This window comes from Nerophis ophidion, linkage group LG03 (assembly GCF_033978795.1).
Source record: "Nerophis ophidion isolate RoL-2023_Sa linkage group LG03, RoL_Noph_v1.0, whole genome shotgun sequence".
Taxonomy (NCBI): domain Eukaryota; kingdom Metazoa; phylum Chordata; class Actinopteri; order Syngnathiformes; family Syngnathidae; genus Nerophis; species Nerophis ophidion.
In genome coordinates this window covers 49,925,658-49,938,534 of record NC_084613.1, presented here as the reverse complement: position 1 = coordinate 49,938,534, position 12,877 = coordinate 49,925,658, and the positions used below count along the sequence as shown (strand labels likewise).

At 40.2% G+C, this 12,877-nt stretch overlaps 1 protein-coding gene across 4 annotated transcripts in view; it reads left to right on the top strand.

The window, feature by feature from the left end:
• Positions 1-12,877, top strand: part of dlgap2a (discs, large (Drosophila) homolog-associated protein 2a) — a 355,968-nt gene that overhangs the window by 268,023 nt on the left and 75,068 nt on the right. For 2 of the 4 annotated variants that reach the window (XM_061895497.1, XM_061895495.1), the window contains exon 4: positions 3,363-3,431. The exons of the other annotated variants lie outside the window; for them this stretch is intronic. In XM_061895497.1, the coding sequence (XP_061751481.1) occupies positions 3,363-3,431 (69 nt within the window). The remainder of the gene's footprint in view (positions 1-3,362; positions 3,432-12,877) is intronic. 4 annotated transcript variants of the gene reach the window in all.

Genomic DNA, 12,877 nt, shown 5'->3' with positions numbered 1-12,877 from the left:
ACCATAAAGTATTGTGGTACCTCGGTTGTCATTTGCAGTTTTAGACGAAAAATTTCATAAAAAAATGTTTGGTTGTCATACACAGTCTTGGTTTTAGTACAGTTAGACACCCTTTAGTGATTTAGTCTGTCAGAGAATTTTTGGACAAATCAAATTTTTTACATATATTGGTCGCACAAGTCTATAAGGTGTACACAGCGAAACAGGAAATATTTACACAAACGCTTGTGTTCATTCACAAATTCAACAGAAGACTGTATCTGTATCACGGTATAATGTAACATACCGGAAAGGTCACTGAGCGTTGTCTCTGTCCTCCTCCTACTGCTCGCTGAAACAGCTTAAGTCGTCTTTTTCGAAATATTATGATTCTTTTAATTCTGGTTCAAAACAAATAATAGAGAGAAGTCAAATAAACAGGATACGAGCCGTTTTTGCAATACAATAAATTTAAACAAACACTGCGTTACACTGTTGGCATAACATTATTCAATGGTTCTTTAAAATATGTGATGCGCTAAGACCATAAGTGAACCGCAATGTGGCGAGAAAAAACTGTATAGCTTCTCAAAGGACAGTACCATGGAAATGATTCTTTGATATCCAGCAGTACCTCAATTTCAGAGTTTACTTGGTTCTCTTACAGAGCTCTTAACTCAAAACACTTGTATCCCAAATCAACATCGCCGATCCATCCATCCATCCATTCATCCATTTTCTACCACTTGTCTCACTTGGGGTTGCGGAGGGTGCCGGAGCCTATCCCAGCTGCACTCGGGCGAAAGGCAGGGTACACCCTGGACAAGTCGCCATCTCATTGCAGGGCCAACACTGATAGACAGACAACATTCACACTCACATTCACATGCTAGGGCCAATTTAGTGTTGCCAATCAACCTATCCCCAGGTAACCTGACTCTCGCCAGATCCTTGTATTTCGCTGAGCTCCACACAAGGATCTGGGACTTCTCAATAGAAGATGTATTTCATAAGGGGGGGCCTTGTAAAGAAATCATTGTATGTGACTGGATAAACCACTTGTCCGTTATCTTGAATGACGTGCAACTTCAATCACTCACATCGATATCAACCCGTGACGTTGATGAGAGCGACGCTGGGAAATCCAAAACAGAACAGCCGACATATTGGATAATGACAGAGCGAAAAGTTTGAGAACTTTTACTGAAACAATGCAGCAATGTCAGTAAACGATCGATGTCGCAAAACAGTTGCAATAGCAGAATCAATGTCAGCACACGACTCCTAGCTTTCAGGCTTGGACTAAGGAATGGACTCAGATGCAGACATGGGATTCTTGGTAAAGCTTTTATTTTGACAACTCTTTAACCTCCATAGCCATGGGATGGCACTTCAAAATCTATAGATAACAAAAACGGTCAGCGAAAAATGTTCCAAAAAAAGGGAACAATCGAAAATCACTCCTAAAAAGGAGGAAAATACAAAGATAAAGACGAACTATCATTAGCGCCGTATCTGCTATGAAACTTAACATAAAACGCTCCAACAGGAGGAACAAAACAATGACTATAAAACTTCTACTCTGAATCTTAATCAAATAAAGGTAAACGGAAAATTACTCAAAAACTTTGAGTAAAAGAAAGTTTATAAGGAAAAAATAATTACTCACCACTTTGGTTGAACAAAGGCTAGATAACAAAATTCGCTCTGAGGTGGAGAAAAAGCGCATAGTGCAAAGACTTTCTGCAGTTCTGTCAGTTGCTACAGAGCTCCAAACTTCATGTGACCTTTCAATTAGCCCATGTACAGAGAGCAGAGAGCTTTATGGAATTGGTTTTCATGGCTGAGCAGCTGCATCTCAACCATACATCACCAACTCTAATGCAAAACGTCGGATGCCAGTGGTTTAAAGCACGTTGTCACCGAACTCTAAAGCAGCGGAGACGCCTTCTCTGGAGTGATGAATCACGCTTTTCGATCTGTTGGACCAGTCTGGGTTTGGAGGTTGCCAGGAAAACGCTACATGTCGGACTGCATTGTGCCGAGTGTGAAATTTGGTGGAGAAGGAATTATGGTGTGGGTTTGGTTTTTCAGAAGTTGGGCTAGGCCCCTTAGTTTTAGTGAAAGGAACTTTGAATGCTCCAAGATACCAAAACATTTTGGACAATTCCATGGGATGGCACTTCAAGTTCATATGTTAAGTAAAAGCAGGTGGCCAAATACTGTTGGCTATAATGTGTATTTGGCTGGATCCAATGCTTTGTAAATTGAAAAGTTCACAAAAAGAGGGGTTCGTAAATTGAGGTTCCCCTGTTGGGTTTACTCAACCAACAGTTGTTGTCTAAAAAGCTGGCAACACAAGTGAATACTAGGACAATTCTGTTTGGGGCCTGCATGAGTGCGTGGAGCTGCGGTTCATTGAGGCAGACATTAATTCCCACATGTACTGTGACATTCTGAAGCAGGCATGGCAGTTTTTCAAAATGCCAAATGAGCCCAAACACCTCTTCACAATGACAAGTGTCCAATCCAGAACCCATGGAGTGTCCTGAAGTGGAAGGAAGGTGAAGAAGCGCAAGGTCTCTAACATGCACCCATTTCCATCAGTGATGTCATCATGGTGGAGTGGTCGTGGAATCTCATAATAACCAGTGCAATTCTGGTGAATTCCATACCCAAATGGGATTAATTATATGCAAGTTTTACTTCTACATATATTATAGTCTCTCACTCGTTTTTCAATTATCAAGGTTTAGATTGAATGACTCTGATTAGCTAATAACCATAGACGCGCCAGAAGAATCATAAAATTAAATGTGCGCTATGGTTTAATTACCGGCCTTGAGACAGTTGAGGCGCCCTTCATTCACTCGGTTGATCATAATGTATGTCTTACAATATGTCTAATCTGGTCAGTTACAGGCAGTTGTAAATGTATATACACAGATGTATTTGAGCCTGGTACTTTTCTTTCTCATTTAATTTGGTTCTAATAATGTCCCTGGCTGCACAAGAAATATTGTGTGTCATGTTTGGGTGTGTCTATGAGTGCACCTGTTGTGAGACCAAATTCATTATGCACTCATCACATTTCTTGTGCGTGTGTGTGTGTGTGTGTACATTTTCCCTACCCTTGACCGTGGTAAACCAAAGAGATGTCACGGCAACATTCTCTTTCGTATTGTCACACAGAGACCATGTTGGTCATGTTTTTTTCACCCTAATGTTTGCAGCACCTTGGTGGTGAAAACTCCCAAGCAAACATTGAGCTTAGTACAACTGCTATACAGAGCAATTTCCATTGGACTAATGGCTAGAGAAGTTACCGCCATCCAACTCCCACTTGCGGGACCCAGTAACTGTGTCTTCCTCTCTGCCCACAGCTCTTATCGCCTGGATAAAATCAACAGTGACATGCGTAACTACATCACCAATTTTGCTGCAGACTTAAGGTGAATACACGATCAGTGCCTCCCTTTGCCTATTTGTTGCTGCCGGCTGCAGTGGTCAGATGTGGGAGGTGGCTGGCTTTGCCACCATTGCTGACATTTTCAATAAGGAGGTTAACTTGCCCTGATACTACATACAAATAAATCACACATAAACCGCAGTAGAAATAAGGTGTGACTGGGATTTCACACGTAAATCTACAAACCCCGTTTCCATATGAGTTGGGAAATTGTGTTGGATGTAAATATAAACGGAATACAATGATTTGCTAATCCTTTTCAACCCATATTCAATTGAGTGCACTACAAAGACAAGATATTTGATGTTCAAACTCATAAACTTTATTTTTTTTTTGCAAATGATAATAAACTTAGAATTTCATGGCTGCAACATGTGCCAAAGTAGTTGGGAAAGGGCATGTTCACCATTGTATTACATCACATTTTCTTTTAACAACACTCATTAAACGTTTGGGAACTGAGGAAACTAATTGTTGAAGCATTGAAAGTGGAATTCTTATCCATTCTTGTTTTATGTGGAGCTTTAGTCGTTCAACAGTCCGGGGTCTCCGCTGTCGTATTTTACGCTTCATAATGCGCCACACATTTTCGATGGGAGACATGTCTGGACTACAGGCAGGCCAGGAAAGTACCCGCACTATTTTACTACGAAGCCACGCTGTTGTAACACATGGTTTGGCATTATTTTGCTGAAATAAGCAGAGACGTCCATGATACTGTTGCTTGGATGACAACATTTGTTGCTCCAAAACCTGTATATACCATTCAGCATTAATGGTGCCTTCACAGATGTGTAAGTTACCCATGCCTTTGGCACTAATGCACCCCCATACCATCACAGATGCTGGCTTTGGAACTTTGCGCCTATAACAATCCGGATGGTTATTTTACTCTTTGTTCTGGAGGACACCACGTCCACAGTTTCCAAATATAATTTGAAATGTGGACTCCTCAGACCACAGAACACTTTACCACTTTGCATCAGTCCATCTTAGATGAGCTCAGGCCCAGCGAAGCCGGCGGCGTTCCTTGGTGTTGTTGGTAAATGGCTTTCGCTTTGCATAGTAGAGTTTTAACTTGCACTTACAGAGATGTAGCGACCGACTGTAGTTACTGACAGTGGTTTTATGAAGTGTTCTTGAGCCCATGCGGTGATATCCTTTACACACTGATGTCGGTTTTTGATGCAGTACCGCCTGAGGGATCAAAAGTCCGTAATATCATCGCTTACGCGAAGAGATTTCTCCAGATTCTCTGAACCTTTTGATGATTTTATGGACCGTAGATGGTAAAATCCCTAAATTCCTTGCAATAGCTCCTTGAGAAATGTTGTTCTAAAAATATTTGACAATTTGCTTACAAATTGGTGACCCTCGCCCCATCCTTGTTTGTGAATTACTTAGCATTTCATGGAAGCTGTTTTTATACCCAATCATGGCACCCACCTGTTCCCAATCAGCCTGCACACCTGTGGGATGTTCCAAATAAGTGTTTGATGAGCATTCCTCAACTTTATCAGTATTTATTGCCATATTCCCCAACTACTTTGTCAAGTGTTGCTGGCCTCAAATTCTAAAGTTAATGATTATTAATAAAAAAAAAAAATGTTTATCAGTTTTAACTTCAAATATGTTGTCTTTGTAGCACATTCAATTGAATATGGGTTGAAAATGATTTGCAAATCATTGTATTCAGTCTATATTTACATCTAACACAATTTCCCAACTCATATGGAAACGGGGTTTGTAATACGGTACTAATTCCCGGTACCTGTAAATTAATACCAGTACTCAACGGTAAGAATATTCAGTACTTTTGTGTGCTTGTGTGTTCATGTGTTGATAAATGTTAATTTGTTTAATAATACAATACATGTTTTATCTAACATTTAACACTAAGCTGACAATAACTATTAATTTTGCTGTCCAGTTGTTATAGCTTCAATTGTTGCACGTTAAAGTCTCATTTCCAAATATTATAAAGTAGACTTTGCATGCAGTTGCAATTCCAAGACATTAGATGGCAGTAGTGTACAGTCTATGGTGTGTTGCATAGTCAGGATGTAGTATCTGCCATTAATCTAGTCTTTTTTTGCGCCTTACAAAGTGTTAATACTATTGGACTTATTACTAGGGATTTATACCGAGTACAGCTATTTTTAGATACCATTTCCTAATTGGGTCAGTCCGGACCGTTGAAATTCAGGACTATCGATGTAATCGGTACTTTTTTTTATCCAGCTAATGGTCGTAATTATGACTGACACGTGTGGTCACATTCATTCAGGTGCCGTGGAAAAACAGAAAAAAAGACATTGCGGGACAGCGACAGAGGTAAACATAATCATAGATTTACGCGTCATCTGAATCTCAGTATCAGAATCAGTATTTGCTATAAATAAAATCTAAAAATTGAAAGTCACGGAAATTGGCGTAATGTGACAAAGACGCTTTCATCAAGAAGAAAAGAGGTAATCATGTTTACCGTTCACTGGACAAACACTTCCCTCCGTGGAGCCATGCCACCCAGGGGCCATCTCTCTATACACAGCAGCCCTGCACATTGCACCCTTCTGGAGCCATTTCTGTGCTTGCCTCTGGGACACATGGCCACCTCAAACTACTAAACCAACTCTAAAATACAGAGCTGAACATTTCCCAAATTACTTCTATGTGTCAGGTGATATAGTATATCCATCCATCCATTTACTACCACTTTTCATTTTGCCATGAAGCTGTGTGAAAAACACCTGCTACTACTACAAAAAGTGGTGGAGGCAACCACTGCTTAAATATTTTCATTGGTAAGTTCATGATAACTGTCATCCATCCATTTTCTACCACTTGTCCCTCTTCGGGGTCGCAGGATGGCTGGAGTCTAACCCAGCTGCAATGGGATGGAAGGCGTTGTACACCCTGGACAAGTCGCCACCTCATCGCAGGGCCAACACAGATTGACAGACAACATTCACACTCGCATTCACACACTAGGGCCAATTTGGTGTTATCAATCAACCTATCCCCAGGTGCATGTCTTTGGAGGTGGGAGGAAGCCGCAGTACCCGGAGGGAACCCACGCATTCACGGGGAGAACATGCAAACTCCACACAGAAAGATCCCAAGGTTGGGATTGAACTCAGGACTACTCAGGACATTCATATTGTGAGGCATATGCACTAACCCCTGTGCTGCCCCATGAGGATAACTTGACAGCTTCCAACAGTATAGTTGGCGCACCAGTGTTGAAATCATAACTGACACATCTTTGTGTGTGCGTTCGCATGTAATCTCACATTTATTTATACATTATTATTGTGTTTTTTCTAAATTAATTTATTTTTTAAATTCACCTAAAATATTAATAAAACATTGAACTAATTCCCAGTTTATTTGTTTTTTAATTTTAGAACATATCGCTCAGCCCTACTATGCAGGATGTAATAATCAACTTGGAATAATCACAAATAAAGAAGCAACACCACACAAAACATTTTAACACAACAATTATTTGCTCCTCAAAAGACCCTACCAGTAATCCACAGGCCAATATTAATCCACTCAAAAAAGTGAAAAATTTAAGAAATATAATCATCCATAAAGCTGCTCAGAAGCAATATAGGATCCGCTCACAGGTCTCTAGTCGTTGTCTGACGTCCCTTCAACACCATCCATCAATCCATCCATTTTCTACCGCTTGTCCCTTTTGGGGTCGCGCGGGGTGCTGGAGACTATATCAGCTGCATTCAGGCAGAAGGCGGCGTACACACTGGACAAGTCGCCCCTCATCACAGGGCCAAGGTACCAAAACACACCTTTCTTAATTGTACAACCACCTAATATGTTAACTGATTGTATTGGTGATATATTGGACATGATATAAATTATGATACACAGTACCATGTGAAAGGTCTGTGTTCTGCTCATTAAATCACTCAGCAGCTATTAAATATAAATTCATCCATCCATCCATTTTCTACCGCTTGTCACAGGGCCAACACAGATCGACAAACAACATTCACACTCACATTGATATTTCCAAATAGAATACATGTCTATATCTTTTTTTTTTTACTTCTGACATTGCAAATATGTTGACAAGCACAGAGACGGAATATTCTCTCATTCTGTCTTGTTCAGTTGGTCTTTGCAGTGCGATTACCCCCCTCTACTCATAGCCATTTTGTACACTGCAGACGTGCGGTCGCAGAACATTTCCAGTCTTGATCATTCACATTGCGCATGCCAAATGGTTTTAGTTGCATTTTCTCTTCCCAGTATCGTAGATGTTCTGATACTGAATAGCAATAATGAAGACAAACATGCTAAATTGATTGTGCTCTCTATTTTGCTCATTTGAGAGACACGATCCCATGCACACATGTTCAGTAGATCAGCTTTGTGTGTGCTACCAAGTTTACAAGTGTTTTAATACACACAAACCTTTGGTAGATCAGACCCATAGTGTACAATAATTTGACCCCCTTAAAGGCCTACTGAAATGTGATTTTCTTATTTGAACGGGGATAACAGGTTCATTCTATTCGTCATACTTGATCATTTCGCTATATTGCCATATTTTTGCTGAAAGGATTTAGTAGAGAACATCGACGATAAAGTTCGCAACTTTTGGTGCTGATAAAAAAGCCTTGCCTGTACCGGAAGTAGCAGACGATGTGCGCGTGACGTCACGGATTGTGGAGCTCCTCACATCTGAACATTGTTTACAATCATGGCCACCAGCAGCGAGAGCGATTCGAACCAAGAAAGCGATGATTTCCCCATCAATTTGAGCGAGGATGAAAGATTTGTGGATGAGGAAAGTGAGAGTGAAGGACTAAGAAAAAAAAAAAAGAGGGCAATGGGAACGATTCAGATAGGGTTTCCTCAGAGAGGCGCCGTGGCAGCCGTGGGGGTGGCAGGACCACTCGGCCAGGCCCAATTGCAACAAGGGATAGAGCCATACCGCTTTGAACCCGACGCTGACGGTGACGGTCAGGAGGACGCATATTGATGCTGGAGTAGCACACGACATAGATCGCCTTCAGAATACAGAATGGTAAAATGTTTTTTTATTAATACACATAATACACTGTACTTTGTGTGTGTGGTCCAATCCAACCGTGTTCGCTTGACATCTCTGTTCCATGTTAAAGCTTGACTGTCATCTTTCGGGAATGTAAACATTGAAACACCGGCTGTGTTTGCGTTGCTAAAGCCGGCCGCAATACACCGCTTCCCACCTACAGCTTTCTTCCTTTATGTCTCCATTGTTCATTGAACAAATTGCAAAAGATTCAGCAACACAGATGTCCAGAATACTGTGGAATTTTGTGATGAAAACAGACGACTTAATAGCTGGGAACGATGCTAGAACAAAATGTCCTCTACAACCCGCACTATCATACCGAGATGTTTCAGCAGGATTTTTCGGCACGAAATTGAAAATTGCAATTTAGTAAACTAACCCAGCCGTATTGGCATTTGTTGCAATGTTAATATTTCATCATTGATATATAAACTATCAGACTGCGTGGTCGGTAGTAGTGGGTTTCAGTAGGCCTTTAGTACGCGGCTATTAGCAAACAACAACACAGAAACACGAACCGTAAACAACAATACAATGACCGCAACAGAGTAGGGCCAAAAAAAAGAGTGTTAAGGATGGAGTATTAACAGATAAGTCTGAACATAATACTGATTCAATACCTTGATACATAATGATAGAGAAGATGGTTAACGATGACTGATATTCTGGAATGTTAGAAGCAGCAGCTGATCCTACAGGTCACATAGGTGGGGGAGCTGTTCTGTCGGTGCAATTAGTTAATGTAAAGGTAAACTGCATTACAATTAGAGATGGGTTCGGAATTCTGTACCAGTGTATTGAGTGATTTATGTCTACCTTAACGAGCACCGATTCGCATAAAACCTAATGGTACCTTACTATCATGCCTTCATTGCAGACAGGGTCATGTCTGGTTAAAAACGTTGCACCAGCTCGAGAACCAACAAAGCGAGCATGTCTGATCGAAAACACTCAAAAGTAAGGTTCCACTTTTCAAAATGCATTAGATAGATGCTAATTTTCATTGGATATGCCATATACATGCTATTTATTAGCATTATCCGTTGTACATGGTCACAACACATTTTGTAATCTATTCATCCATGTTACAATCGAACAGCTGGTGTGAAATAAGTAGACTTTAAAGGCCTACTGAAAGGATTTAGTTGAGAGAACATCCACGATAAAGTTTGCAACTTTCGGTGCTAAGAGAAAAGCCCTGCCTCTAAAGGAAGTCGGAGACGATGACGTCGCAAGTGTGGGGGCTCCTAACATATTCACATTGTTTAAAATGGGAGCCTCCAACAAAAAGTGCTATTCGGACCGAGAAAACGACAATTTCCCCATTAATTTGAGCGAGGATGAAAGATTCGTGTTTGAGGATATTGATAGCGACGGACTCGGGAAAAAAAAAAAAAAAAACGAGTAAAAAAAAAACGCGATTGCATTGGGACGGATGCCAATGTTTTTATAAACACGTTTACTAGGTTAATCCCTTATCTTTCTATTGTGTTGCTAGTGTTTTAGTGAGTTTAATATTACCTGAGAGTCGGAAGGGTGTCTCCACGGGTGTCTTGATGCGAAGTGTCTCAGGGGAGTCGACGGCAGCTATGGACGACACAAGCTCAGCTTTTCCCCGGTAAGAAGCGACTTTTTAATCACAATTTTCTCACCGAAACCTGCTGGTTAACATTCCGTCTTGATTCATGCTCGCTTGACCGCGCTCTGATCCATAGTAACGTTTCACCTCCAGGAATTTTAGACAAGGAATCACCGTGTGTTTTTGTGGCTAAAGGCTAAAGCTTCCCAACTCCATCTTTCTACTGTGAATTCTCCAATATTAATTGAACAAATTGCAAAAGATTCAGCAACACAGATCTCCAAAATACTGTGTAATTATGCCGTTAAAGCAGACCGACATTTAGCTGTGTGTGCGCAGCGCTCATACTTCCTAAAAACCTGTGACGTCTTGCGTACACGTCATCATTACACAACGTTTCCACGACGAAACTCCCGGGAAATTTAAAATTGTAATTTAGTAAACTAAAAAGGCCGTATTGGCATGTGTTGCAATGTTAATATTTCATCATTGATTTATAAACTATCAGACTGCGTGGTGGGTAGTAGTGGGTTTCAGTAGGCCTTTAAAGGGCTCAACAAAACACAAGATGGACATTATCAACTTGATGGCAAATGCTATTTCCTGACTATGACAACACAGTTCGGATACACAGAAATGAATGCAATCTTGCGAATAAGACCCAGAAGCTCTGTGTTTTATGTTAAATATTTTTTTAAAATAGTTTTATTATTGAACAAAAAAACATTCATAACCACATTAATACACAAAAGAGTAGCAAAAATATATTACCAGTGTTCTTGCAAGGCGTACTCTCCACTGGAATTCATTAAACCCCTGCATTTGCGCATTCGTATGAATCAAAGTAATGTGGGAATGTAATTCTCTGTCCAAAGGCAAAACCTGGTAACTCACTTCTAGCTGATTTTGAGAAAACAAAGAAAAACCAATCTATCTTGATGCTGTCTTACAAAGATCTACAAAGTCATCAAACGTATAGATGTTTTCTTGAGCTTTCATTTTCTTGCCGATTGAGCCATGGATTGAATCTGCTCTCATGAACGTGTGCCCTTCCTCCAGATATTTTATCACAATCTCGGGTGGGCCCCATTCTGCGTTTGCACATTGGGCAAGAGCCGTGTACAGCGTCCAGTTTGTATTTTGACCTCCACAGTTATGTTCCCAAAAGAGTATGCAAGGGGAAGAATCAAGAACAATACATTTAATGAAGGTGCTTGCAACGTCCTGGGCCAATCTTCCAAATATCCCCTTGTGGCATAATATCACATCATCAGGTTGACCGTGGGCCCCCATTCGTGCAAATGTCTCATTAAAGACAATAAGGCGACTGACAAAGAAGCTCCGATTGGTCCCTTGAGATACTAGGTTTTTCTGTTGTGTCTACGCGGTTACGTGGTAGTTGCTAGGTCCTGCGATGCGCATAACAGTTTACTTACGGAACAAATTACAATATCGCATACACAAATGTAAAGCATATCACCTAGGAACTCCAAAATTATTATCAGCTCAGTTTTGACCAAAATTGAGTTACTGGGTTTTGCCTTTGGATGGGAGAATTGGCAATAAAGGAATCTTTTACTTGAGTACAACTGTTACCCTAAATATGTATTTTTTTAAATATTTCGTCATTTAATTTACATGTTTTACACTACAAGGTATTAAATAATCTAGTGTACGATATATTAGGTTATGTTAGGTCTGTTAGATCAGCAAAAAAACTACTTTACAAAAATTATAAATTTGATGTTTTGTAGTGTGAAACATGTATATTAAATGGAAAAAAAGATAGCGTTATTTATCAGTGTAACCATCTTACTCACGTGTAAGATTCTTCGATGTGCAATAACATTTCCGCATTCTTTGGATTGATATGCATGCGCAGATGCAGGGGGTGCATGAATTCTAGTGGCAATGTTTTAATCCAACAAGTCGTCGTACCAGGTACTTTATGTACAACAATTTTCCTTGAAATGCAAAAATGTTATGCTTCTGGTACTATAATTGAACATTTCCCATTTGGTAACACAGTGCACAGGGGTAATTTATCAAATGGTCGCTGAGCTGAGCTGTCTTGTAGGACGTCTCACATGACGCCACGCACGACAGCAGTTCGATTTGGTTTTGTGCAACTTTAAATATACAGGTGCTTCAGAATTTCCACCACGACAGGTTTGATTAACAGTGATACAACATGAAGCATAATATTGATTGAAAATAAAAACAGCATTATGTAAAATTTTGTACTGTGATTGTTTTCATCATTATTTTACCTGACTCTTGTGTGGATATCTGAACTTTTCCTTCTGAATGACTTTGCAAACGTGGAACAAGGACATTCTACAACAGAAAGGCATGTACTAAGTCTAAGAGCCTTCTTTTTAATCACCCTGGCATTTTAATTTACTGCCAAATATTTATCACCATTGAAGGGTTCTAACTCATCCTTACCTGCCATTAGAAAGTAATCCTGCAGAGAGAACATTTGTAATCCTAGCCCAACTCACTTGGAATTTATTTACTCAATCATTTTCTTTCTTTGGGATATTCCTTCTGGTCGCTGGGTGCGCCGAACATCTCTCTTCTTCTGCTTCGTTGGCACATTTAATTGATGCGGTGGATAACAGGGTGCTCCCTAAAGTGCTTGCCTGCTAACTAGCTCCTAATTTGCATTTCCCTCATTTGCACACATTGATTTGATGTTTCAGCACAGCATAAATCCAATCACCTTTTTTAAGGACAGTGCTGCACAGAGGGTGGGTCTCTT